The sequence below is a fragment of the Geotrypetes seraphini genome, chromosome 10 (genome assembly GCF_902459505.1).
Source record: "Geotrypetes seraphini chromosome 10, aGeoSer1.1, whole genome shotgun sequence".
NCBI lineage: Eukaryota > Metazoa > Chordata > Amphibia > Gymnophiona > Dermophiidae > Geotrypetes > Geotrypetes seraphini.
This window is the reverse complement of record NC_047093.1, coordinates 127568123-127595928: the sequence shown is the minus strand read 5'-3', so window position 1 is coordinate 127595928 and position 27806 is coordinate 127568123. Positions and strand designations below refer to the sequence as shown.

The 27806-nt window shown below is 43.2% G+C and overlaps 1 protein-coding gene across 1 annotated transcript in view; it reads right to left on the bottom strand.

Annotated features, from left to right (window-relative positions):
* Positions 1–27806, bottom strand: part of LOC117367888 (dimethylaniline monooxygenase [N-oxide-forming] 3-like) — a 37114-nt gene extending 9308 nt beyond the window's left edge. The window contains exons 1-7 of the mRNA XM_033960957.1: positions 27621–27806; positions 16961–17101; positions 13274–13462; positions 10399–10561; positions 6584–6726; positions 4714–4913; positions 435–790 (exon numbers count right to left, since the gene is read on the bottom strand). Of these exons, the coding sequence (XP_033816848.1) occupies positions 435–790; positions 4714–4913; positions 6584–6726; positions 10399–10561; positions 13274–13462; positions 16961–17092 (1183 nt within the window). The 5' untranslated portion in view covers positions 17093–17101; positions 27621–27806. The remainder of the gene's footprint in view (positions 1–434; positions 791–4713; positions 4914–6583; positions 6727–10398; positions 10562–13273; positions 13463–16960; positions 17102–27620) is intronic.

The window sequence follows — 27806 nt, the reverse complement described above, 5'->3', positions numbered from 1 at the left end:
AAACGCAAAACATTAACTGACCCCAAAAAAAGTCTAAACAAGAAATCCGCATCGGTAATACATTTCAACTGTTAGGTATTAATGAAATCTTGCAGAAATAAATGTGTCTTCAATGTTTTCTTATATAGCAGATATGCTAGTATTCTAAAGATTTACACATACAATGGGCATGTCATGTGCGCACTAACAATGGAGAATGAAATATAAGGACAATTTCTAGTTTTATTTTGTTTTTTGCATAATTTCATATTGGAAATGACGAGAAATGAAATGACAGATGTTGTTGGTGTTTCAATGTAGCTTTAAACAACTGTAAATCCTTAAGTCTCTGGACTCCATTTATACCTGATTTGTCTGCTTCTATGAATTTTGCAGTTACAGGTTCTTGGAAAATATGACATGGAGTAAAACCACTTCCTGACACGTTCCCCTACCTGTGAAGACTCGCACAGCCCACCGTGCTTGGACATCCGAAGTTGGAGGAATGCCACCCAGAGATTGAACAAGGCCAACAACAGCCAGTGTTGGCTTCTCCAGCTTGGGAGGAAAGACGCCTTTGTACAGCGCGACTTCATTATTACTGTCTTTGACAATGGCATCATCTAGGAAGGGATAGGCATAAGTGTAGCCTGTAGCAAAGATGACAGTGTCAATGTTCTCCTGTGCTGTGCCATCTTCAAATATGGCGGAGGTTTTTGTGAATTCCTTGACATTTGGCTTCATTACGACAGTACCACATATTATGCAGGTTGAAAGGTAGTCATTAAAAACCGGCTCTTTCCTCAGAGACCTGCATGACAAGAGAAGAGAAAGATTTCTACGGTGATCTGTTGCTCGAAACCAGAATCAGAGAGAAACTTCTAATGTCTTCTGGGAACTGTGAAATGCCTTTGAACCAATGGCATTCTCAGATAACACTATGTAACACGATTTTTGTTCCTGGGCAGTATGTGTAATTTCCTTATTGCTCATGCCTAAACAGTAAAGAAAATATCTGTTATTTCCATAAAACTTTGCAATTTACCTATTTAAAATGTGAAAACGTCAAATTTTCATTCCTATAAAGTCATAAAAAGCAACTTATGAATCATTATTAACATGTATTTATATTGAAGTTATACAAAGATGATCACAGAAGATTTAGAAATGAGTAGTTGTTTGAGTTTTGCGATTAAATTGTAAGTCACTTTCACAAATCAGTCTCTAGATGTAGTCTCCCTCATATTCTCATCATATTGTGCTTGTTAGCTATCTTGACCTTTCGCTTTCAACTCTGAGGATTGTCAAGCAGCTTCTGATTTTCACTGTTCTGTGGCTTATCCCAGAGGATTCCAGACAGCATAAACTCATTGGATCTGTTGCCTATAATATTACCAGGCCGAACTCTGTGATTCCTTAAACAACTGTCTTTAATAAAACTTAAATCAAAGAAATAAATAAACTTATAGTTCAGTAGATCTCAAGGAATTTCTTCTCTCACAGAATTCACACTCAACCAGCACTTCCTATGATTAGGTCAAGCTGGGAGTGTATCATCACATAACCCTCTGTGGAACTGGTAATACTGTACTTTAAAGCTTAGCAACACCAAGTTACATAGAGGCTAGTAGATTCAAAGGTGAAAATCCGAAGGGGAACAGTATTTTCTCTATTGCCACGTGCAACTCTAAAATGGAGACTGCTATTTCCATACACTCAAGAGAAGTAACCAGAGGAAAGGGCAGCTTAGTCCACCGGGCAAACAGCAATGCACTCTGGGAGCTTATCTTAAGGCAATACACTCTGTTTACATATCTAAAAACAAACACTCTGCTTTTCTGAATATGAGGGCGGAACAGTGCGGTAGTGGCGTTTGAAGTCCAGTATATCCTGGTGGGAGCACTCACCTTGCTCCTCTGAGTATGCTTCCATGTTCTCCTTGAATGTCTCAAGATGAGCATCAAAGACGTGGAATTTAAGAGGCATTGTTCAGACCATGTTACTGTAACTTTTCACCAGATTCTCAAACAACTCCACATAGTTTTCGGCCTTGTGATTGCCCAGGAAGCCCTGAACCGCTGTTCCAAGCTGCTTTCTCCTTCCTAGTTAGCTTCTTGAGAAATTCCTTGCGCTCCAGGATCTTTATCTGTGGTCTGATGAAGACACTTTGATTCAGACAGATTAGAGAAGATGTTTTGAAGGTACTTGAAGGCTGCCAACACCTTATCTAGAGCTCTGACAAATTGTTTCATTAGACCCATTTGATGTGCAGTGGTGGCATGTTTTGGAGGTCCTCCAGTGGTTCCCATTTGACTTTGTTTCTTCCCACTGAGATTTGGTCTGCTATGGCCAGTTCTGCCTTTGGTGGTGCTCCTTTGCATCCCTGCTGTCCCAAAGACAGAGATTGTTGGAAACTTGGTAAAACTGCCTTGGAGACCCATTAGGAATTGCCACCATTTTGAAGTATCCAGTGACCTTCCAGCCATACTCATCATACTTCAAGGCACCTAGTAAGGTCTTGATACTGTTGTAATCCTCTTTGAGGTGCACTGAGTGAACCAGTGGAAGAGATGGATACTCATGGTTTTGATGCTCTTGAATGAGCTGTCAATGAAGAGAAACCACTCTTTCGGGTTACAGGCAACTCAAATTACCTCAAACAGACTGGTCACATTGTGGCAGAAGCAGAGCCCATCTTGATGGGTGAAGAAAGTGGAAAAAGCTTGCTGATGTTTCATCTGATATGTGACTTGCACACGTTCATCCAGCAAGTTCCACTGCTTGAGCCTAGACGTCAAAAGGGCCCCTAAGTTTACTCAGCTTGGAATCAATCTGGAATGTTCTGCAAAAAGGTAAATTTCAAAATATCAATGTCCTGGTCACAAAAAGCAAAGTTTAAGTGCAAGGATAGCAATTTTCTATACTTTCGTGGCAAAGGCAATCAAGAAAGAGCACTTTTTTACCCAGGAACAAAAAAAAAAAACCCTCAAAAAAACGCCTTGAAGGGGATCCAATAACATCAAGTTAATATTTAAAGATATTCCTGTAACCACAGTCAGGAAATTGCAATTTTGTTGTTTAATTGGATGTGATTCCATTTTCCTTAAAAAATAATAATAAAAAAAAAGAAATTAGTAAAATTAATACATGCCCTACAACAGGACTGCTTTTCTTACTCTATACCTTGTTTTATTAACAAACATAGAAACATAGAAATAGACGGCAGATAAGGGCCACGGCCCATCTAGTCTGCCCACCCTAATGACCCTCCCCTACCTTTGCTTAGTGAATAGAACCCACGTGTCGATCCCATTTGGCCTTAAAATCAGGCACGCTGCTGGCCTCAATCACCTGCAGTGGAAGACTATTCCAAAGAACTGCAACTTTTTGAGATGATAATTTGGGGGTTGATAAAGCAATTTAACGGCTCGTGGCTGGTTCTGGGCTATCCGCTGATATTTGACTGCATTTAACTGGTTAGTGCCACCGAATATCGTCACAGACCATAAAAGGGAAAGCTGGCTATTTTCTGGGTCGTCTGGAGGCGCTACCTACACTTACGCAGTTAAATTGGAACGCATAAAAGTCAGTCTTATCTTTAGGCAGAGCCACTTTTACGGTTAAGTGCTTAATAGTGCACTTAACCACATGCCATAGCTGGCCGCATAAACTCAGATATTCAATACTTGTGCCTGGATATGACCTGGCATTGAATAAATCGTGAATAATGCCAATGGTGGCCCCCCAAAAAAATGCTTACTGCCCCTAGCCGAATATCAAACCTTTGGTATATTTCACTGGTATCAGCCAAATTAATTGGGAAAACAAATACCGTATTTTCACGCATATAACGCACGCGTTATACATGATTTTACAAACCGAGTATAACCATGCGCGTTATATGCGTGAGCGCGTTGTACAAATTTTTTTTTACATAGTTCCCCCCCGATGTCCGATTCATCACCCCGAAGGCTGCTCGCACCCCCACCCCGAAGGACCGTTCGCACCCCCACCCCGAAGGACCGCTTGCACCCTCCCAGCCCCACCCCGCATGGAGAAGCTGCCTACCGTTGTTTCCCTCTGCCGGTGGTCCCGCCCCTTCTCTGAGCCCTGCGTTGTGCTGCTTCCTCTGCCGGCGGTCCCACCCTTTCTCTGATGTCAGAGAAGGGGCGGGACCGCGGCAGAGGAAGCAGCAGGGCTCACTGGCATCGGGAAACAATGGTAGGCAGCTTCTCCGTGCGGGGGGAGGGCTAGGGGGGTGCGAGCGGTCCTTCGGGGTGGGAGTGCGAGCGGTCCTTTGGGGTGATGAATCGGACGTCGGGGGGGATCAGGCTTTCAGGGTGGGGACAGGACTTCAAGGGGGGACAGGACTTCAAGGGGGACAGGCAGACCTTCAAGGGGGGACAGGAGACTCGGGGCAGGGTGGCGAAAGGAGAGTCGGGACCAGAGGAGACTCGGGGCAGGGCGGCGAAAGGAGAGTCGGGACTAGAGGAGACTCGGGGCAGAGGGCAGGGCGATGAGAGGAGAGTCGGGACGGCAGAAGGAGATTTAAATTCATGGAGCAGCATGCGCGGTATACGCGTGTGCGCGCTATATAAAAATTTGTTTACATATATTTAGGTTTCCCACGCGCTATACCCGTGTGTGCATTTTACACAGGTGCGCGGTATATGCGTGAAAATATGGTAATACATACTGAGCAAGTGGCTACATTTATGTATAAAAGGAGATTACCTGTCCAATGGTGCCAAACTGTAGTTGTCATGGTTAAACCGCTTGTTCATCATTTTCTGGTACATCCAGTCTGAAAGCGAGCGTGGCAGGACGTATTTAAGGAAAGTTTCATAGCGGGTTAAGTATACCATGTCCCAGGGGTACCCATTGTCCCACACCCGACTCATGACCCAGTTACCACTTCTGGTACTCAAAAAGACCTGTAAGAGAACACGATATGCAGCTCTTACATTGACCACATGTTAAGGCAGTATGATAGCACATATCTGTGTAAGTGTGCACATACACCCTTATATACTAAATATTCTAAACATTTAGGTGCATATTGTCACAGGGTAGACCCTATGACTGAGAAGGGTGGTAAGAAAACACCTGTGCCTAGGCCTAGGCAAAGGAAAATACTGTCCCAAAGTGAAAGAACCCTACCAACACCTCAACCCAGAACTAGAACCAGTCAGGGAAGGTTCAGTCATGAGCAGGAAAATACCTATTTGTTTTCACTTGAATTAAGGAAGGGGGAACAATGTGCAGGTGGAACTAGTCGTGCTAGGAATAGTGTTCCTAGGGGGAATGTTTACAAGGCAACTCATAACATTCATGGAGGACCAGTTCTAGGTGACACCAAGAACCTTCTAGTCTCCATTTTAGCCAGGAACGAGCAACACCTGCAGCTCATTATCCTGAGGCTTATAAGGGCCAGCAGCAGTGCTCAGAAAGGCAGATAGCCTCTGAACCAACCCAAGTTGGAGAGAAAGCAGGGTATTGAAGGAAGACTAGTTCCTAGGACGTGAAGCAGCAGACCTCAACAGAACACACAGGTCAGAACTAATCCTTTTGATACTGAAATGTTGGAAGATTTTCTGATTGAGGATATTAAGAATGATGAGTATTTAGACCCTGAGGAAGTCATGGACTTTAGTGAAGAACGTGCTGGAACTGACCTGTGTGAAATGGAAACTGACTTTGTTTGAATTAAGGTCATGCTGAAATTTTGCCATATAGCAAACTTAGAATTTGAAACTGTTTGCAAGCTGGATAAAGAAGCAAATGGGGCTGGTTGTCCAAGTAAACCCATGTTTGAGAAAATTTGCTATAGTGCTTTAATGCAACGTGACAATTTTTGGAAAAGAAATTGTGTTTTCTAGGTTGGGCCAGTTTGCACTGCACAGCACTGGCAGTGGTCTTTTGGTATTTTTTTCTTTCTCTTTGACTGGATTGTGGGTCCTGTGGGAAGGGACCACAACCAACGGTTGCTGAGGGAGGAGATCCCTTCTGCCCTGAGCTCCGCAGTTAGAAGAGCTCATAGGCAAGATCCAGTCTGACATTGCCAGTAACAATTTTGAATAGAAACTGGGTGAAAGCAATTTTTGGGAACCAGTTGAATATAGTACTGGGAGTTGTAAGCAGTCCCTGGTGTCGGAGGTTTGAGTGGACCAGGAGGGACACGGGCCGAGGGAGGCCATTTTGGAATCTAGTTTTGAAAGCCTAATTTTCCTTTTGAACCATGAATATTATTTTGGGGGTTTTCTGAAAATTGAAGTTCCTGAAGGAATAAAGTACTTTAAGTTGGACTCAATCCAGGTGTTTGTATTACTTGATCTACCACTCCAATTAGGAACTGATTAGTCGCTTGGTCAGCACCGTATGCTCTGGGCTCTTGGCCATACCCGCTTGGGCCCAGCCCAGCCTGGTGACACACGGTGACAATATAAATGTTAGCACTTCATTTACAGAATTGCCCTGATGGTGCTGGTCTGGTCACAATACAGCATGCATTTTCAGGATTGCCATTTATATGGTTGGTACTAATTCAAGTACATTAAAGCACTGGCCAAATAGTGACCCGATGATAAATCAAAGAGAGGATCACCTGTGCAGCCGTCTGACTGAGTTCTGATGCAATGTCGGCTCCGCTGTTCCCCATCCCCACCACCAGCACACGCTTGCCTTGGTATTCTTTTGGGTCCTTGTAGTCCTTGTTGTGGATATACCTCCCTTTAAACTTCTCTATCCCTGTGAAGAAAGCAGAAACGCACTCAGAGTGCTGTGAAACCAGAGGCTAGAATATCCCTTCTACAGCATTTAGTGCAAGTCCTCAGGCAAGTCCCTGTAGTCCAGGGATCTCAAAGTCCCTCCTCGAGGGCCGCAATCCAGTCAGGTTTTCAGGATTTCCCCAATGAATGTGCATGAGATCTATGTGCATGCACTGTTTTCAATGCATATTCATTGAGGAAAACCCGACTGGATTGCGGCCCTCAAGGAGGGACTTTGAGATCCCTGCTGTAGTCTGACATGTAAAAGCTCTTCCACTTAGTATAGAACTCAGTATTTTCAGCAGCAGGGTCTCTTCTGTGACATGGTTGCCGTAGTGGGAGATTTGATCATTAGGCATATAAATAGCTGAGTGGTTGGTGGATCTGAGAATTGCTTGGTCACGTGCCTGCCTGGTGCAAAGGTGACGGAACTCACACGTCACCTAGATATTTGATTTTAGACAGTGCTGGGAGGAGCCTGCTGACTTAGTACATGTGGGTACCGATGACATAGGGAAATGCGGTAGGGAGGTTCTAGAAGCCAAATTTAGGCTCTTAAGTAGGAAGCTAAAATCCAGAACCTCCAGGGTAGCATTTTCAGACATGCTCCCCTGTTCCACACGTAAGACTAAAGAGACAGGCAGAGCTCCATAGTCTCAATGCACGGATGAGGCAATGATGCAGGGAGGAGGGTTTTAGATATGTTAGGAATGGGGAACCTATTTGGCAAAGATGGGCTCCAGGTTAACCAGAGAGGATCTAGGCTGCTGGCATCAACATTTAATAAGAAGATAGAGCAGATTTTAAACTGGGGGAAGGCCAACAGTCACTCAAAAGAATATAGTTTGGAGTGAGGTATCTTTAAAAGATATTACCATAATAGGGAAGACAGGGCAATTCAACATAAGTCCCAATATGAGTACCCTGTTTTGATAAATGCATCTTCAGGGGAAACTGCACTGAAAATCTCACACATGGCAGTTCTCATATTTTGTATATCTAATATGAATTTAGTAATTGTACATTGTCTGTTTAGCACAGTGGTCTCAAACATGCGGCCCCCCCAGGGACTATTTTGCGGCCCGTGATTTGTCCTCACCTAAAGCAGGGGTCCTCAATCTGCTTCCCTTCCCACTGCCCTCCCCCAAGCCACCGCAATCGGGGAACAGGTCGCCACCGCCGCAATCGGGGAACAGGCTGCCGCCGCCACAATCGGAGAATAGGCCAGCCCCGAGGTCTTAACTCTCCCTGCTTATCTTCCCCAGCTCAGAGCCGACCAATTCTCGCCACCCGATGTCAATTCTAATGTCGGGGAGGAAGTTCCGGGCCAGCCAATCGAAAGGCGGCCTGTTCCCCAATGCTGGTGGCTTGGGGGAGGGTAGGGAGAAGTAAAGAAAGAAAGGGGGGACAGGGAGACAGAAAGAAAGAAGGGAAATGGGACACAGACAGAAAGGGGCATGGAGAGAGAAAGACAGAAAGAAAGAAAGGGGGCAGAGAGAGAGAATGACAGACATATAGAAAGAATGGGGGCATGAATAGAGAGAGAAAGAAAGAAAGAAAGAAGGGGGCAGGGTGAAAGAAATGAAAAATTGGGGGGCGGGAAGGAGACAGATGCCAGACCAGGGGAAAGGAAGGAAGGAGGGAGGGAGAGAAAGGAAAGAAAGATGTCAGACCATGGAAATAGGGACAGAAGAAGAGAGAGATAGAAGGGAAGGTAAGACATGGAAACGTAGATTTTGAAAAGAAAGCAGAAAAATTGAATATTAAGTTAATGCCAAAGATGGATGCAATAAATAGAGAACTGACTATAGTAATAAATACCAATGGTGAGAGAGCAAATGCTGTCTGAAAAATGCTCAGAAAAAGTGAAACTCTGAAGGGGGGTGAATACCTCCCCTTGGTAAAAGAGTTTACCATCCAATCATTGCATTTACTTATGAAACATCACTCTCTAACCAGGTAAGAACTTCAATTATTTGAAAAAAATTTTTAGTCGACAAAAAATGTTCAAAGTTGTCATACATAAGAAAATCTCTTGCTAGAAAATCTCTTGCTTAATAACAGAGAACCATGCACTTATCTGTGCAGACTTTAAAGACTGTAGATGTAAGGGCTCTGGGGTCTCAACGTGGCCCCGTTTCGATAAACTGCTTCAGGAGACCCAATACAATACTGCACACTGGTATAAATGTATCTTCCCAAGAGATGAAGATTCCGAACGGAAGATTCGTTCGGAATCTTCAGTTTTGACAAACGATCATCTCTTGGGAAGATACATTTATACCAGTGTGCAGTATTGTATTGGGTCTCCTGAAGCAGTTTATCGAAACGGGGCCACGTTGAGACCCCAGAGCCCTTACATCTACAGTCTTTAAAGTCTGCACAGATAAGTGCATGGTTCTCTGTTATTAAGCAAGAGATTTTCTAGCAAGAGATTTTCTTATGTATGACAACTTTGAACATTTTTTGTCGACTAAAAATTTTTTTCAAATAATTGAAGTTCTTACCTGGTTAGAGAGTGATGTTTCATAAGTAAATGCAATGATTGGATGGTAAACTCTTTTACCAAGGGGAGGTATTCACCCCCCTTCAGAGTTTCACTTTTTCTGAGCATTTTTCAGACAGCATTTGCTCTCTCACCATTGGTATTTATTACTATAGTCAGTTCTCTATTTATTACCATAGTTACTTCACTGACTAGTGTATATATATGTCCCTGTAAGCCTTTTTTGACAAAGATGGATGCAAGGCAGAAAGTAAAGACGGAGAGAAAAACAGTCAAAGGACAAGAAGGCCCTGGAAACATAGTTAAAAGCACAGAAAAATAAAGTCACCAGCCAACAAAGGTAGGGAAAATGATTTTATTTTCAATATAGTGATTGAAATGTGTCAGTTTTGAGAAAGGAAAGATATTAATTTTAAATGTGAGGGCTGCAGAAAAAATAGGGTACTTGGAGGGCTGCAGAAAAAATAGTTAATGACAATTTTGCATAAGGTAAAACTCTTTATAGTTTATAAATCTTTCCTTTAACTGTTAAAGGAAAGATTTATAAACTATAAAGAGTTTTACCTTATGCACAGTTGTCATTTCTTTAATAAACATTAACTGTTTTTTCTGCGGCCCTCCAAGTACCTCCAAATCCAAAATGTGGCCCCGCAAAGGGTCTGAGTTTGAGACCACTGGTTTAGCTTGACTCTGTAACTTGCCCGTGACAAGAGGCTGGTTTCTTCCCTCTAGCTTCTTTCATAGACTAAGATGGATTGACCTTCTCTCTATTTCAGCTCTCTGACTAGAATATTATCAGGCTGCTCCTTTAGGGGTGTGCCACAATAAAATAATTCAGTTCATCCACTCCACTGACGATCACAATATTCCTTTCCCTGGGCGTAGCATCGCCCTGAGTTAAAATGATTTATAGGCTTGTTACAACTGAAATACTTCATACAAGTCTATCTCCATTGTCTACAAATCTTTCTTAGGATTATTCATTATGGAAATCTTGAAAACTAGACTGGTTATTCCATGATCATGTTGAGAAATATTGCAGTATCAGACATCTAGTGACTTGTGTTAACCTTAGGTCTCGTTTATAAAGGTATTATCCCACAAAGATTCAAAGAAATTTCAATTTGAGTACAGATCAGGACTTACCAGGAAAAGATTTCAGTGGCAGATTTGGGTATACATGATGACCAGTGCATATCATCACGGCATCAAAGATGGCCGACTCCTGCTTCCCATTCATTTCCATGACAACATCCCATTGGCCAGTGGTGTGGAAATCTGGCCGTTTTTTTACACTAATCACCTTTGTCTTATAGGAAACCAAATGAAAGATGGTATGTAGAGTAGCAGGTTATTGTTCAAACCAAAACAAGAAAGAAGAGAAAACCCCTACGAATCAATATAAAGAGAAAAGATGAAAGCAGGGGAGGACCAAACCAATTTCAGCTCAAGGCAAAAACCACTTTTATTAGTCAGATTTCAACGGGGCCCTGCATTTTGGTGTGGAGGTGTCTGCCTTAGGAGTCGGCAAAATCAAACCAGCTTTTTGGAAACCTGCAGCTCATTTGCATACAATATTTCCATAGATTGGCATTTGTATTACCAGAACGCAGAGAGAGGGGTGACATGATCGAGACATTCAAGTATCTCACGGGCCGCATCGAGGTGGAAGAAGATATCTTCTTTTTCAAGGGTCCCGCGGCAACAAGGGGGCATCCGTGGAAAATCAGGGGCGGGAAACTGCATGGGGACACCAGGAAATTCTTTTTCACTGAAAGGGTGGTTGATCGCTGGAATAGTCTTCCACTTCAGGTGATTGAGGCCAGTAGCGTGCCTGATTTTAAGGCCAAATGGGATAGACACGTGGGATCTATTCACAGAGAAAGGTAGGGGAGGGTCATTGGGGTGGGCAGACTAGATGGGCCGTGGCCCTTATCTGCCGTCTATTTCTATGTTTCTATGTTTCATGGATACCATTTGTATTACCATGTTATAAAGAGTCTGCAAGAGCTTTTGTACACTGGTATCCATACCCATGGTGAAATGCTGATTTGTGTCAAGGCTGACTAAGTGATTTTTTTTACCTTGATTTGACATTGGCGTGGTCTTCCCCACACTTTCCTTCTTGCTCTGTCACATTTGACTCTTCCTTCTTCTCTTATACCACTCTTCTTTTAAATCTTGTGGTGTTATCCTTTGCATTTCTTTATATTAGAAGCTTTATATAAGCTTTTGCTATTGCTGAATTCAATATTAACCTCCTTTGAAGCTTATTTGCTTTCTTCAGCCACTAGAAATACTACTGCAAGAACTACATTCTCACATTCTCTGCCATTGTCTCTTTGAGTCTTTCCTATATCAGCTTCTTCACCAAGTACCCACTTTTCTCTGCATCAAGTTCACACTTATTTAGGGCTTGATTTACTGTTCCCCCACCCCCAACCAAAATCGCTTTTGCATAATCTCCATAGACTCCTTTGCATCTCCTCAGGTGTTATCCCTCTTTCTCTCTATTTCATGTCAAGCTTTTTGCAAAATGTTCTCTTACACTCTCTCTTCTTCCTATCCATTCCAGCATTTTACACTTCTTCGATCTTTTTTGTTTAAGAAACCAGTTTCCTGAAGAGTAGCACTGGCTAGGGTAACACCACAAACTAACTAGCATAGGGCCCAGTTCGGACTCCTTGTTTCACTTCCCTAATTTTATGCAACTTAATGAACTATCAACTATATCCTGTGTTATTCACCTACTTGTAGCAAGAGCTCAGTGAGCTGAAATGAAAAAATTATAAAGATTAACTCATAGTTTGCCAAAACCAAGGAGGGTATTTGAATGTATAACTCAATGCATGGCTGTGTGAGGGGAGTGTCCCAGTTGTGGGGTGGTCCATCAACAGATTCGTAATCTAGACCCCTCCTCCAAAACATTTACGTCTTTGTTCATTTCACACACATTCTTATATTAGAGCTGGATCTCTCCCCTGGGGGTAGGAGAAGAATTCCTTTTCAAGACCCTGATATAGAAGTCCTCAAAATAATTAAGAGACAGATGTGGGATGCTCCAATTCTCTTTACTGAAGGTATGCGCAAAACAATTGCAGCTTTGAGAGAGATTTTGGATCTCATAATCAAAACACTAAAACGTCCCCAAAAATGCCTAGATGTGGGGGGTGTCAAATGGTTGTCAGGTGGGAAGTGGGCATCCCTCCTGCCGTCCTCAATTTAAAGGTGCAGGGGTGTCGGGGGATGGGCTGTCAGGGGGTTTTGTTGGGAAGGGGGGCAGGGGACCCCAGTAGCATAAGGGAGTGGACATTTCTCCTGCTGATTTTGTACAGGGTGTGTGTGTGGGGGGGCGGGCAGCGGCAGATGAGGGGGGGGGGGCGGATGTGTCCGCAGGAGGGGGAAACATTCCACTCTGTTGCTCTCCCTGCCAGTCAGCTGAGCTGGCAGAACTTGGGGAGATCTGCGGCTCAGTGGATCGGGGCAGGGAGATCAGCTTTGACAGAAGGGAGAATCTGTGCTTAGTGATTGCGCTTCTGACCCTCAATGAAATTACAGGGAAATACTTTTAAAACCAATCGGAGGAAATTTTTTTTCACTCAGAATAGTTAAGCTCTGGAACGCATTGCCAGAGGATGTGGTAAGAGCAGATAGTGTAGCTGTTTTTAAGAAAGGTTTGGACAAGTTCCTGGAGGAAAAGTCCATAGTCTGTTATTGAGAGACACGGGGAAAGCCACTGCTTGCCCTGGACTGGCAGCATGGAATATTACTACACCTTGGGTTTTGGCCAGGTACTAGGGACCTGGATTGGCCACCATGAGAATGGGCTACTGGGCTTGATGGACCATTGGCCTGACCCAATTCTTATGCTCTTAAGTGATGTCGGAGGGAGAGCTGACACCAACGTGGATAGCAAGTTGGGTGTTGTTGCTCATGCCAGGGTAGTTAAAAGAGGTACGAGGTGGGAAGGGGTGCACATGCTCTGCTTATTTACTTCCTTTTCTTATAAATAGCCTCGTACCTTAAACCTTATATGTCTTGAAAGGTCAAAATGCTTGGCGTAGAGCTGGAGATACTGCAGGAAGATGCTGTGGTGCATGAAATTGGGGTATTCATCAGGAATGGGTAAATCAGGGTAACACATCATTTCCTTGCAAGCATTAGTGAAAACAGACCGGTAGATGCTGGCTCTTCCTTCTTCTGTATGTTCCTTGGTAAAATATGAAAAGCAAAAGGTCGGACAGGAAAGAGGTACAGACATTTATTATTATTATTATTTATGATAGAGTACAGAAGCTTCAGAAAATAATCTAGATCAGTTCTAGGACCATTAACATACATCCTCATCCGGAATTTCCAGTCTAGGTAAAATGCTTTACCCCTCTAAGGGTTGTAGTTCTAGTGTGCTCATAGAACTCCATCTTGTATCCCAGAATGCTTTGGGTTAAGAACTTCATCTTATATCCCAGAATGCTCTGGGTTAAGAGAGCTATAAAGGGAATGGGCAAAACATGCAGTTCAATGTTCACTCTGTGTAGTGGAAGGGTTGTATTAGTGTCACATCAGTGATGAACCTGTAAAATGGCATTTTTTTGACTGTGTGATCAGTGTCTTCATGTAGACAACTTGCTTATATTGTGGGATAAGATTATTATTTTTTAAAATCCAGGCATGCAGCGTTATACATATATAATAAGGAAGATGCATAGTAGTATTAGCCCCAAATAAATCTGGATAATATAGGAATTTTCTTAGCAAAGATATCACAACTTACATTCTGATGCTCGACTTTTCACTTAAATTCGAAGTAGTGTGAGCACTAAAATCACCTCAAGAATAAATGTATTGCGTGAGTGTTCCCTCTAAGCTGAGCAGGTGTCCTCCAGCTGCATTGCTACCACTAGGGGGTGGAATATTTTCAGTCGCTAAGGACAGGTATGTTCCCTGGAGTCCTGCAGAACTTGCCTGTCCCTCACAATTGAAAAATGTGACAGTAAAACAGCACCCTCTATTGGTGAGACTGTGGGTGGAGGACTCCTGCTCAGCTTAGAGGGAACAGTGGTTTTCGGAAAGCAGAAAGCCGTTTATAGCAACTCAAAAGGCTAATCGGCCCAATTGCTTTTGAGGCTCCTGCATGTAGAATCCATGCTACTCCAGACCTCAGGCTTTAATACACTACTCCAGCAGTTTCCCAGTTCCAGGAAAGAGACGGTAAGCCAGCACTTGAGTTATTATTTTTAATAAGCTACTGATTGTCAGTGGAGTATATTTTATTCAAGACAATATACTCCATTGACAATCAGTAGCTTGTTCCAACTCAGATTCCATCCTCATCCAATGTAAACTACTTCTAATGTCAACCCTTTCCTTCTCTTCCTCCAGCTTCCTCTCTCCTTACTCCTTAATTCTTCTATCTCTTCTGCCTAACACTTGAATTGTACATCGCCTTGAACCTATCTAGGCATAGAGCGACTCACAAATTGTAAATTCAATTAGATTAGATAAATGACATCTAAAGCAACCCAATTTTTGGCACAAACACATTCTAATTGGTGCAAGGTGCCAGAGTGGAGATCATATGGTAGATAGGTGCGAAAATACACTTACACGCCAAGTTATGAAATAGCACCTAAGGGTCTTCATGCATAAATGCACAAGGGGTGTGGCCATAGACGGGGCATTCCAGAAAATTGAGTGATAAGTGAAAGACTGTTTTTGAAAATAAGAAAGAAGGTTTTTGAAAATTATAAGAAAAAGAAGATAATAAAGATAAAATAGACTTTCACAGTTTGGGAGTTTTTGACCGAGGATGTGTCTGCTAGTATCAAATTCTGTTTGAAACTAGCTTGTCTATGTGGGTAGCCAATAGAGCCCCTATTGGACACTGAAGTCTTTTCTCCTTTTTGGATGAGAGGTGATTTATAGTCCTGTGCTTTTGGAGGGTGTTGTAATTTTGTGATTTATTTGGACATCCTTTTCTTGAATTTTTAGATTTTTGCCCAACTCAAATGCCAGGATTTAAACCAGGCTGGTGTAAGTCTTCATGTCCAATGTTAGGTACAGAATTCAGCCAGCTGGAATACCCACACCCAGGGCTAATGGGTGGTAACCTGGCAGTTGCAAAGCAGCTTAATGTGCAGGTATTGACTTGCCCACCTACAGTCAAGTTCCAAGAAAACAGCAACCTTCTCCTTGCACACGTGCATCATTTACAAGCATAAAAAGGAAGCTGAAGTCATAGTAGAGCTGCCTAACTGAAAGTTAGTGTGGGTTGCCAAGAAACATCAGCTCTTGCTCCTGAATCTGCCTTGGGTATTACAGCTTTGTTTTGCAACTCCTGTTCCATTTCCCACCGTATATTGAGTTTTGGAATCCAGGAGTGGACTTGCAGGGGATTCCGAGATCTTGTTGAGAAGTGGATAAAGACCTATAGAGGGGTGGAGGCTGTTTATAGCTAGTGCACACCCAGTCAATTGTTCTTCTCAGAAGCCACCTGCTACAGCTCTGTATAATGACTTATCTCAGTCTAATAATGCTTACAATGAAACTCCACCTTCATGAATGGGTGGTTATGAGGATGAAGGCTTGCAAATTTCTGAGGCCTGTAGATTAGTCCCTATAAAACCAGCTGATGTAATGGGCTAGATGCATGACATAGACTTCCCTGCTGTTCAAATGGCCTGGGGGCTCTGAAGAGGATGTCTTCAACTGGTGGGGCTTGGGGAGCCCCTCCAGCAATAATAGCTTGATGTCTCCCGCGGTCTGTGGCCAAACTAGAAATTCAGTGCTGTCGTTGTATCCAGCAACCGGCATTGAATTTCTGGTTTAAACAAATTTAAAGGGGCATTAAACTTCTTTTCAGAGACGCATTCGAGCAATGACCATCACCATGTTTCCTTTTTTTGATCCAGTAAAACGTTCTCGACCTTGATACATTGCCTGTGATTTGAACTCAATCTACCACCCTCTCTCCTCCCTTCCCCTCTTGTTTCTATCTCTTTATGCTTACTTTTCTGAATTTATTGTAGTTCCATCCAGTCCCTTTTGTGTATTAATGAGTTTGTCAATGTTCATATCTCATGTATTAAATATATATATATATTTTAAGATTATAATTATATTCCCTTTTTTATGTACATTACCTAGAAACTATGATAGGCGATCAATCAAAAATTTTAATAAACTTGAAAGTTTAGGTTCAGCTGGCCAAGACATAACCGATGAAACTGATATTCAGCAGCTTTTTGGCTAATTCCTTGTGGTCAAAGATAGACTTGCTTTCTAGGCAGGTCTGTTTGGCTGCTGATTATTGACAGTGACCGGCTATGGTCACCAGACTATATCTGCTGAATGGGATATTCAGCGGGAGATAGCCTCACACACACGCATACATATTCTTTTGAAAAACTGGGAGAAATGTCAGGGAACATGGTGCACCCTTATGAGTATACTCTCTTTTGAACATTGCTCCCCCCTCCCTGAGTGAAACCCCCCCAATGAAAAGATCCATAAACAACATGGGAAACTGAACAAAAAAAATTTCTGGGTTCCATGTCCCTATTATACATAACGAGAGACTGAAGAAAGAAAACAGATTTAAGTTAAAAATAAAGAGAATTTTGAAGGGGTTTGTTCTTAAATACATGGGGCAGTGTCTTTAAAACCAACTATTTTTCCTGGTTCATGGGGTGGTAAAGGGTCAACTTACTGTGAACTTCCAGAGTCCGCCAACTGCATCGCTCATCTCATAGCAGGTCGCCTGCAGTCCCACTTCCAAGCAGCACTTCAGGGCAGCCAGCCCGCTGATCCCAGCCCCAATCACTGCTACAGTTTTTGCCATGGTTTCTTGCTGCCAAGACACAAACATAAGTTACAAAGATGGGAAACCAGAGGTGCCTAGAGTCAGTCAGTTTTCATCAGTAGAGAAAGTTATAAGCGATGATAGATGCTCAACAAAGCATAATAATGATGATGATGATTTGAGGTTGAGGGATGGTAGACTCAAGAGCAATGTAAGGAAATTCTTCTTTAAGGAGAGGTTGGTAGATGCCTGGAATGCACTACCAAGGGAGGTGGTGGAGAGGAAAACGGTGACAGAGTTCAAAAATCGTGGGATGAACACAGAGGATCTCGAATCAGACAAAATTAAGGCCAGTACTAGGCAGATTTGCACGGTCTATGTCTGTATATGGCCATTTGGTTGAGGATAGGCTGGGGAGGTCTTAGATGGCTGGGATGGGCTGGAGTGATCTTTGATGGAGACTTCAGTAGATAGAACCTAAGCATAGTACCGGGCAGAACTTTAGGTTCTGGCCCAGCAATAGCTAAGAAGAAGGAAAATTTTAAATTAAGTCAGTAATTTACAGAGTGAGTAGGGTTGGGCAGACTGGATGGCTCATTTGGGTCTTTATCTGCCATCTACTATGTTACTATGACTAGGAATGAATTTTGGCTTAGAAAAAGATACTGACAAAAAGGCAGAATCAGTCAATAAGGTTCTAAGAGTGGTAACCCAATGATGAAAAATCCTGTGACTAACAACACCACTTCAAAGTAAGATCATACACTAAAATTTTTTTTTTTTTTGTGAAAATGGGTAACCTCAGTGTGGAGGGTCAGCGAAGGGAGAATTTCTCCAGCGCTTCACACAACAAGGCAAGGGCAACCAAGCCCCTGCCTACACACCATCATCGGGTACCTCATGTGGGCTTTAAACTGGAAATTCACACAGGTAAACTGGGAAAATCTCTTCTCTTCAAAATCACAGGTCTCTGGAACGACCTTACTATCCCGTTGTGGAGCATGGGCTCTCTCCAATTATTCCGCAAGCAACTGAAAACTTGGCTCTTTAACATGTAATTCTATTTCCCCCTTTCTCTTCCATTCTATATATAAGCTCATGTAAACCTTTTCCTTTCTCTTCTTATATTTTAAGTTCTTGTAAACCGTGCTGAGCTCCACTTCCGTGGAGAGGATGTGGTATATAAACTTAAGGTTTAGTTTAGTTTAGGTTAGGATTATTAGTAGTCTCAGATTCGTTACATAATTACGATCAAAAGGAACACTAAATAGCTCAAGAATATCAAAAGTGTTCAGAAAATTCTAAGGTCAAAGTTAAGTAGTTGTAATATATACTATCAATACTTGGGCAATTCCAGTCATCAGAATTATAGACTGAGCACAAGCTGATCTAGATAAACTTGAAAGAAGAACCAGGAAGTTGACAATAAATCATGCCCTACCTCAATGAAGTGACATTGATAGATCACGAAGGGCATTTTTGTTGACGCCAGTCTGATTTTCGACGTTTTCCTAAAGTCCAAAAATCAAATGGCAAGCATACCCTTGCCCCCCCCACCCCCCACCTTTTTACTAAGACACACTTAGTATATCTTCCTTTTGGTACCATTTTCAGAAAAAAAAATGTCCGACACAAAAACAAGGCACTGGGATGTCTGAGGGCCAGGATTCTTTTTTTAAAATTTTTTTTCATTTATCAAATTTTTATATACAATTCTTAAAGAACAGTAAAGGATAAAGATATACATCAGGTAAAGAGAAAAGGATATAAACAATATCTAATACAAATCTTTCTAGCCCACATTAATTTGGGGGGGGCAACCTTAATTTTAAATATGATTAAAGAAAATAAAATATTAAATTTGAGAAAATTCAAATACAATTAAAGAATATAAAATATTAAAGTTAAGAAAATAAGAACCCTTCCCCAAGTTAAATTCTAGTGCTTTTCTTTCTCTTATCCTTTGGTTCCTTTCAAAGATTAGTTCCCAAACTATTTCACATTATATTTACCGTGTTCACGAAAACTTAAAAATTGCTGAAGCTGTGTGGGATCCCAAAAAATAAATTCCTTCTCTTGAATTTTAATTATGCATTTACAAGGGAATTTTTTTTTTTTTTAAGTTGCTGCTAGAGCTGTAACCCTAGGTTTTAACTAAAGAAATTCCTTCCTTCGCATTTGAGTTGCTCTAGCAACGTCAGGAAATATCAAGACATTATCCCCACAGAATTTAGTTGTTTCATTTTTATAATAATTTCATCATAATTTCAAAAATGAATTTTTGGCAACCCTTCTCCAGAGAGACCTCATTTGCAATGGAGCCTTGCACCGTCAAAAAGGTCTAAACAGGATGGAGTTAGTCCAGAGGGCAGCTTCTAAAACGATCAGTGGTCTTTGTCATAAAGCATATGGGGACAAACTTAAAAATCTCCATGTGTACACTTTGGAAGAAAAGCAGGAGGAGGAGACACGATAGAGACAAATCTTTTTCAAGTGAAAGGGAGCTCTGGAATGAAGGGGTGTAGGATGAAGGTGAAAGGGGATAGACTTGGGAGTAATGAAAGGAAATACTTCAGAGAAAGGGTCATGAATTCATGGAAGAGCCTCACAGTGGAAGTGGTGGAGACAAATTGTATCTAACCTCAAAGCCTGGGACAAGTACATAGGATCTCTAAGCGAGAGGAAGGGATAGTAGAAGGCAAAGATGAGAACACTAGATCGGCCACATGGCCTTTATCTGTCTATATTTTTCTATATTTCTGTGTTTAAAAATGATCATTTGTTGGGGAGAAACATGGACATGGACGGGCTAGGAATTTACTGCAAGCCAACTGGTTAACTGCTTCCTTCCTTATTGGGGCTACACAGGGATATGCTAACAGAGGCAGAAAGATATATGTATTTTGAAAACTCTTTAGCAGCATTTCCACCCACCCAGTTCCCTTGTTAATTGCTTCCCTGCAGGTTCATAACCCTGATTTATAATGCTGTAAATCCTTCCTGGGCTTCTAGGGAGGACAGCTGGTGATCAAATGCAACCAAGAACACGCAAGAGATCTACAGTTAGACTGGAAATATTGGTGCTACTGAGCTATCTGGTGAAAGCTTTGATATGTCAGGCCTACTCCTATGTGCCGTTACTCATATGCTGCTGAGCAGTTCTGCCTTCAGGGAGCAAACAACATACCGTAAATAATCCACCATCAATGTTACATTGAATTAATTGTGGTGAAGAAACATATTATTAATACAGTTTTTAAAAAATCAATTCATGTTTGATGGCAGCTCAAACTCAAGAAACGAATTTCGATGTTGTCAGCATAAAACACCCGAACTGCTTGTGCAGTGCCTAGTTTTTCAAAATAATTTATTTAGTTCTTGGTTCTCCATCAAATAGTTCAAAGGCTATGGGACATAACATAGGGGCCCTTTCACCAAACAGCGGTAAAAAGTGGCATTTATTGACTCTTCCTGTGGGTCATTCCCACATGCTAAGGCCATTTTTCTGCATGGGTAAAATGGCCGCTTTTTTTATTTTTTGAATTAACGGTTAGGCACTAATTTTTCCAATAGCGCTTGAGCCCCTACCACTCCTTATTTTGTAGGTGGTAAGGCCCCGATTCTATAAATGGCGCTGGAAGTTAGGTGCCTAGATTGGCGTTCCAAGCTGATCTACGTGCTTAACTTACCCCTCTTTTTTTTATTAAACCACGAAAACCCTGGCCTAAATGGCAGTGTGCCTATGGATTCAGTGCCTAAAAATGCTTAGGCACTGCTAGACGTGATAATATAATGGTGCCTAGTGGATGCTTGACAACTGCGCTGAATGGTGCCTAGGAGATGGGCATGGTTTATCGAATCAAGGTATAAGGTTCATGTGCTAATCAGTTAGTGCATGGCGATATAACTACACTAACTAGTTAATGCAGAACATGCCTACTCTCTGCCTCCTGACCTCCCAGCCACTAAAAATTAACATCTGTTTTTTAGCACGTGGGAAGCGCACATCGAGCTAGCCCTGCCAGAAAGGCCATACGGTCTTTATCTGTCATCATTTTCTGTGCCTGTGGCCAAAAAATCCCTGAGCCTTCTCACTTGATTCAGCTATTCTCAGTGTTATATAACACTAATATATCTACACATGCTCCCTTTGATTTCAATCCCACATTGCTATTCGTCTACAGCAGACATTCGTGCCTTTTCCAGGAAGCCCCATGATCTGCCACTGTATGGAAAGCAGAACATGCGGACAAAGCTTCTCTCTGTGCTTTCAGTGTCTCGGCGCCAGAAATAAAGACTGCAGAGATCTCTAAAAATGTACAGGGAAGGGCCAAGAAAGACGAGGCCTGTTCTCGTTGTAGATTTTGCTTATTATTTCTCCATCTGCTGTTTAAGAAGGGGGTTCAGGTGAGGGCAGCCATATTACATAAAGCCTGTTTTTCCCTCTGGCATCCGCAGATGTTTTATTTACAATGCAGCATGTGTTTTCTTGTCTGAAAGTATGTAGATTGGATCCTGTTAACGATCCCACTGCCAACTCTCTTAACCTTCTGGGAGGAGCATTCCATACTTCCAGCAAATGTAATTTTAATATTTTCTGTGGGCACTGCTGTTGTCATTTATGGAAGGGAATGAAGCAGTGAAGGCAAGGGTGAGGTGAGGTCTGAATAAATACAGAAAACATTCAAATAATCTCAATTCCCAATAATGCTTTAAGGAGTCCATAGTAGGAAATGGATTAGCCTGTGGTAATACAGGAATTTTCCATGAACCGAGTCGATTTCTACTGCGGCCACGAAATAGCTTTTTTTTTTTCAGGCTGTGTGCTGAACTGAGCATTAACCTGCGGCAGCAGAAAGAAAAGAAAACACAGGTGCACGTGTTAACCAGTTAATGCACAGTAATGTCGGTGCGCTAACGAGTTTACACTTTCTCACTCATTCTCTGTGCACCCACAGCCAAAAAAGATACAATAATAATTAGCACACAATTATCTGGGGGACCGGCAGGGATTTGGACCGGCAGGGGTTCGAGGGTGGGGGTGTTGTGTCTGGCAGGAGAGATTGGGCATCTCTCCTGCTGGGGAAGATTTGGTGGGGTCACGGGGGAATCAGGGCAGGAAAGATTGGTAGGGTCATGGGGGATCGCGGCAGGAGAGATTGGTGGGGTCATGGGGGATCGCGGCAGGAGAGATTGGGCATCTCTCCTGCTGGGGAAGATTCTGGGGGGTCACAGCAGGAGAGATCGGGTATCTCTCCTGCCACAATCATTACCGGTGCGGGGGGACGGGTTGGCTGGGCCGCTGAGCTGTTTGCGGCAGCCGTGATCAGCTCAGCAGCCCGATTTGGAACTTATACCTGTTTTGGCTTGGTCTAAGGCAAAACGTTTAAGATCTGTCTGGCAACCTGTCAAAACGTTTTTGACTATGGCTGCCAGACGACTGAGTCTAGGTCAGCCCACCTCCCGCCCATTCCTCCAAAAACACCCCTTTTCACTCTGGGCATACAGAGGCAGTGAAAAGGCCTAAGTTGGTTTTAGATACGTCTAAAACCAGTTCTGCTTTTTGGACAAGGAGATTTTGTGAGGCAGAGCCAAGAGACCTGTGTGGAGAATACAGAATAAGAAGATTTATTAATAAATTCAGGTAAGTTACTTGTCTTTGTGTTTAAGGTTAATAAAATGATCTTGTGTATATGATTCTATGTTTGATTGGTAACCAGTGGGCTTCTTTTAACTAACCATTGGGCTACTCCTCTGACCTATATGGTGGTTTGTTAAGAATGTTCATAATGCCTGAAGCTGTCATAAAGCCTGCTATCCTTTGCCAGTTTCACATTCAGGGGAAAGGGAGAAAACAGCAACCACCGAGGGATTAAGGAGGTGTTGTACCTGAATCCCTCCAGTGGATAGCTGTTCAATCAGAGCCACCTTTCTGTAGCCACGACATGACAAAAATACATTCATCTTTTTAGATATGGACGTCCCTTCTCCTTCTCTGATCAAAGTTGAATTTCCATACTGTGGGCCCTCCCTAGCCCTGCCCAAAACATGCCCACGTTTCATCTCGGCTGAAAATGAAATTCAAGTAGCTACGTTTAGGAAAAGTTTGGAAAAGTCCATCGTCTGCTGTTGAGACAGATATGGGGGGAAGCCACTGTTTACCCTGGATCGACAGAATGGAATGTTGCTACAAATTGGGGTTCTGCCTGGTACTGGGACCTGGATTGGCCACTGTTGGAAACAGGGGACTAGGCTAGATGGCCCATTAGTCCGACACAGCATGGCTGTTCTTTAGACCAATAGCGGGGGATTCCATGACCTGCAAAACTACTAGAATTCTGTGTTGACGCTCAACTAGCTAACTTCATAGTCCAAACAGATGGATTCCACAAACCGCAACATGGCTTCAGGCCAAGGCACAGCACTGAATCCGTTACTCGATCTAACATGCAAAATAAGGAATTGACTCCAGAGGCAAACAATCTGTACAGATATAATTTGATATCTCTGCAGCATTTGATGCAGTAAACTACTCTCTTTTTACGCCTCACATTAAATGAACTAGGAGTACAAGGCCTGGTGTTACAATGGTTTTCACAGTTCTTAAGAAAAAGAAAATATGAAGTCTGGAATAAAGACAAGACCCAATCATGGAAGGCCAACAGAGGTGTCCCCCAAGGCTCATCCATATCAACATCGATCTAGGAGCATAGGAATGGCGAGATCCTAGCAAAAACGGTAGCAGAACGAGACTTGGGGGTAATCGTCAGTGAGGACATGAAGACTGCCAATCAAGTGGAGCAGGCTTCGTCCAAGGCAAGACAAATCATGGGCTGCATACGAAGGGGTTTCGTCAGTCGTAAGGCGGAAGTCATTATGCCATTGTATAGATCCATGGTGAGGCCCCACCTGGAGTACTGTGTGCAATTCTGGAGGCCGCATTATCGCAAGGATGTGCTGAGACTGGAGTCGGTGCAAAGAATGGCCACCCGGATGGTCTCGGGACTCAAGGATCTACCATACGAAAAACGGCTTGACAAATTACAGCTATACTCGCTCGAGGAGCGCAGAGAGAGGGGGGACATGATCGAGACGTTCAAGTATCTTACGGGCCGCATCGAGGCGGAGGAAGATATCTTCTTTTTCAAGGGTCCCACGACAACAAGAGGGCATCCGTGGAAAATCAGGGGCGGGAAACTACGAGGTGACACCAGGAAATTCTTTTTCACTGAAAGAGTGGTTGATCGCTGGAATAGTCTTCCACTACAGGTGATTGAGGCCAGCAGCGTGCCTGATTTTAAGGCCAAATGGGATCGGCACATGGGATCTATTCACAGGGCAAAGGTAGGGGAGGGACGTTAAGGTGGGCAGACTAGATGGGCCGTGGGCCCTTATCTGCCGTCTATTTCTATGTTTCTATGTTTCTATGAAATAACTTAACCCAGGCTCATGTCTTCTCCTATGCAGATGATATCTTCATTCTCTGTATAGCCAAAGAATTATTCGCTAGCACTCTAGAGTATCTGAAAGCCACTATTGATGGCCTAAGTAGATGGACGATGAATAACTTCCTCAAGCTAAACAAATCTAAAATGACAATATTATGGTGTCGGAGATTATAATTCAAATTACCGAGCCCAGAACTAGAACTATCCACAACAGTGCTGCCTGATTCAGGGAAAAAATTTCCGATTTGATTTGGTCCACTGAACAGTTTTTGTTTTGTTTTTTTTTCAAACGGCCTGGCAGGTTTATTTTGGAACCTCTTCACCCACCCCTTCCCCCCCCCATGCCGGAGCTGTGGTGTAAACAAAAAATGAGCTTTCCTCTCTGTTAGGTCCTAGCTCACACTCGCTGTCTTAACACCAGCTTTGGCAGGACACACCTTTTGGATCTGACATATTGTAATCACAAAATAGAAAACAAAATTATTTTTTCTGCCTTATGTTGTCTGGTCATTTTATTATTCAAATCATGTTGATCCCTGGCTCTGGTTTCTGTTTGTCTTCAGTTAACTCGTTTACCAGGGTCTCCTGCCCATTTGACGTTTCTTCTTTCTCTGTGCTCACCATCCATCTTCCATCTCTGTATCTTTCCTTCCACTGCCATATACAATATTTTGGTTTCTTTCCCACTTGTCTTATCATCTCTCTCTTTCTTCCTGCCTTGTGTCCTGGGTTAAACCTCTCTGCATCTCTCTCCTCCTCTCCTCCATTATCATGTGCAACATTTCTTTCACTCCCCATGTGCCATTTCTCCCTCACTTCTCCATGTGTCTCCTTCTCCTCTACCATATGCAGGATTTCTCCCTCTCTCCCCCTATGTGCAGCAGCTTTCTATCCATCTCCCTGTGCAACAACTTTCCCTCCTTCCTATCCCCTTATGAGATACCTCCCGACCGCCCCTCCCTCCTGCGAGTTCTGACAAAGGCCTCCCAAAGAAGCAGCTGATGGCTGACAGGAAGAGGCAGTGCTCTGAACAGGCTGCTTATGGCCTTCTCCGCCAGGGCTTCCATCTGCTGCATCACTAGCGATGTCATCAGTGATGCGGCAGAGGAAAGGCTCCGGCAGGGCCAATCAAGAGTAGTCTGTTCTGAGCTGCTGCCTCTTCCCACCCGCCACCGCTGCTGCTCCTTTGGAAGGCCTATGTCTGATCTCACGGAGGAGGGGAGGGGGTGATTGGGAGGTGCCTCACAGGGGGACAGGAGGGAGGGAAAGCTTTAACGTTTATGCCCCATGCTGGTACTGTGCACGCCGAACACAGGCCTGCTCAGGCATTCCGGCATTTCCCTTGCCACACACAGGCCCGCTCAGTCGTTCCCTCCCTCCGATGCAACTCCACGCTTCGCGAAACAAAGTTTCAAGTTGCACTAGAAGGAAGGGCTCTGGCAGAGAAACAGGTCCAAGCAGGCCTGCGCAGAATAGATCGGTAGCGAGGAGGCTTGTGCCACTGATGAATCGGTGAGTTCGGTTTTTCCCGAAAATGAATTGATTTGCCCAAAGTGAATCGGCGAATCAATTCAAATTGAGCAGCTCTAATCCACAGGTGAGAGGCTAAGGGCAGAGAATTCCTCCAAAGTACTGAGAGTCACACTAGACCAGGGATGGGCAACTCCAGTCTTCAAGGGCAGGAATCCAGTCGGGTTTTCAGGATTTCCCCAATGAAGATGCATGACATCTATTTGCATGCACTGCTTTCAATGCATCTTCGTTGGGGAAATCATGACTTGATTCTGGCCCTCGAGGACCGCAGTTGCCCACCCCTGCACTAGATTCAAATCTAACCTATAACATTCATATCACCTCTCTAGTAAAAAAAAAAAAATATATATATATATATTCTTTAAGATGAGACAGCTGAAGGCAATAAGACCAGTCCTAACAGACCTGCTTCAGGACAGTAGCACAATCTGTCCTAATACAACTCACTATATGGGGGCATCACAGAAAGAGCGAAAAACTCCGGCTACCTCAAAACAAAAAGAATCGCTACGAAAGGGCAAGTCCACTACCGAAACAACTGCACTGGCTACTGATGAAGAAGAGAATCCATTTCAAGATAGCCCTTCACGGTTCACAAAGCGATCTATGGAGCGAACTCGGAGGGACTAACATCTGATATCAAAAGTCCCCCCATTCCTCCTTCAACTGCTTCAAACTACCCCTCCCATCGCCTCAGAAAAATATGGCGGAAGAAGAGGTTTGAGACGACCTTCGAAATACCAAGCTCTCCATATCCGGAGCAAACTACTAAGACAACCCACCTCATCCCTTCACTTCAGGAAAAAACAAAAGACATAAAAACTCTTCTCCCTATAACCTTTTCTTCACCTCAACAACCACCCCGCTCTAATAATGTAACTTCCAAACTTGATCTAATTCTTTGTAAGCCGCATAGATTCCTCGCAGAGAATTGCGGTATATAAGACACCATATTGTATTTTTAAGTGGCACTTTGATATCCAGCACTGTGCCCGATGTCTAAGTGTCTTTTGGAAACTGGCTTTCCAGACATCTAAATTTACCCTCCAAAAACACCTCAGGCAGAAGTCTTACTTACGTCTAATTCCACCACAGAACAATCATCCCGCCCCAAGCCTTTTTAGCAGGAGTGAGAGGGCCTCTCCGGGGCATCATAGGTTATTTATTTATGCATTAAAATCTTGAACGTTCTGCCTATTAACTGCAGTATTAGCCATAGTACCCAAAAAATATCCCTCATTAAAGCAATGAAAATATGCCAGTTAAACTAGAGCTAACTCTGCTGGGCTTGGCCCCAGGCCTTCTACCTGATGCTTGAAAGACTTTACCCCTCTTGGGGGGCTATCACTGCTTCTCTGAGCTGTGACAGCCTAGGTAGGAAGAGAGTCCGAAGACTGAGGTGTCCTTACAAGCCAAATAAAATGAGTGATGTGAAATCAGTGAGTAACACGTCCTGCAATCTGTCAGAGCCAGGACATGAACTCCGTCGCAATACCGTTGCTCACAATCCCTCCCTCCACCCTTCACCCTTCCCTTTGCTCAGTTACCTTTCTTCTATCACTTCATACTTTCTTGATCACTCTTACCTCAGCTCTTTTTCATTAAACGGCTTCCTTCTTTTGGATTTCACCGAGTGAGTGACAGGAACGCGAGACTCTTTAAAAGAGGACTTGCTACAGCCAAGAATACTGTAGAGAGAGAGAGTGAGAGAGAAGAAGAGAGAGAGCGTAAAAGGGGGCCTCTCTTCCTCCTAGCAGCAAACTGCAGGGACA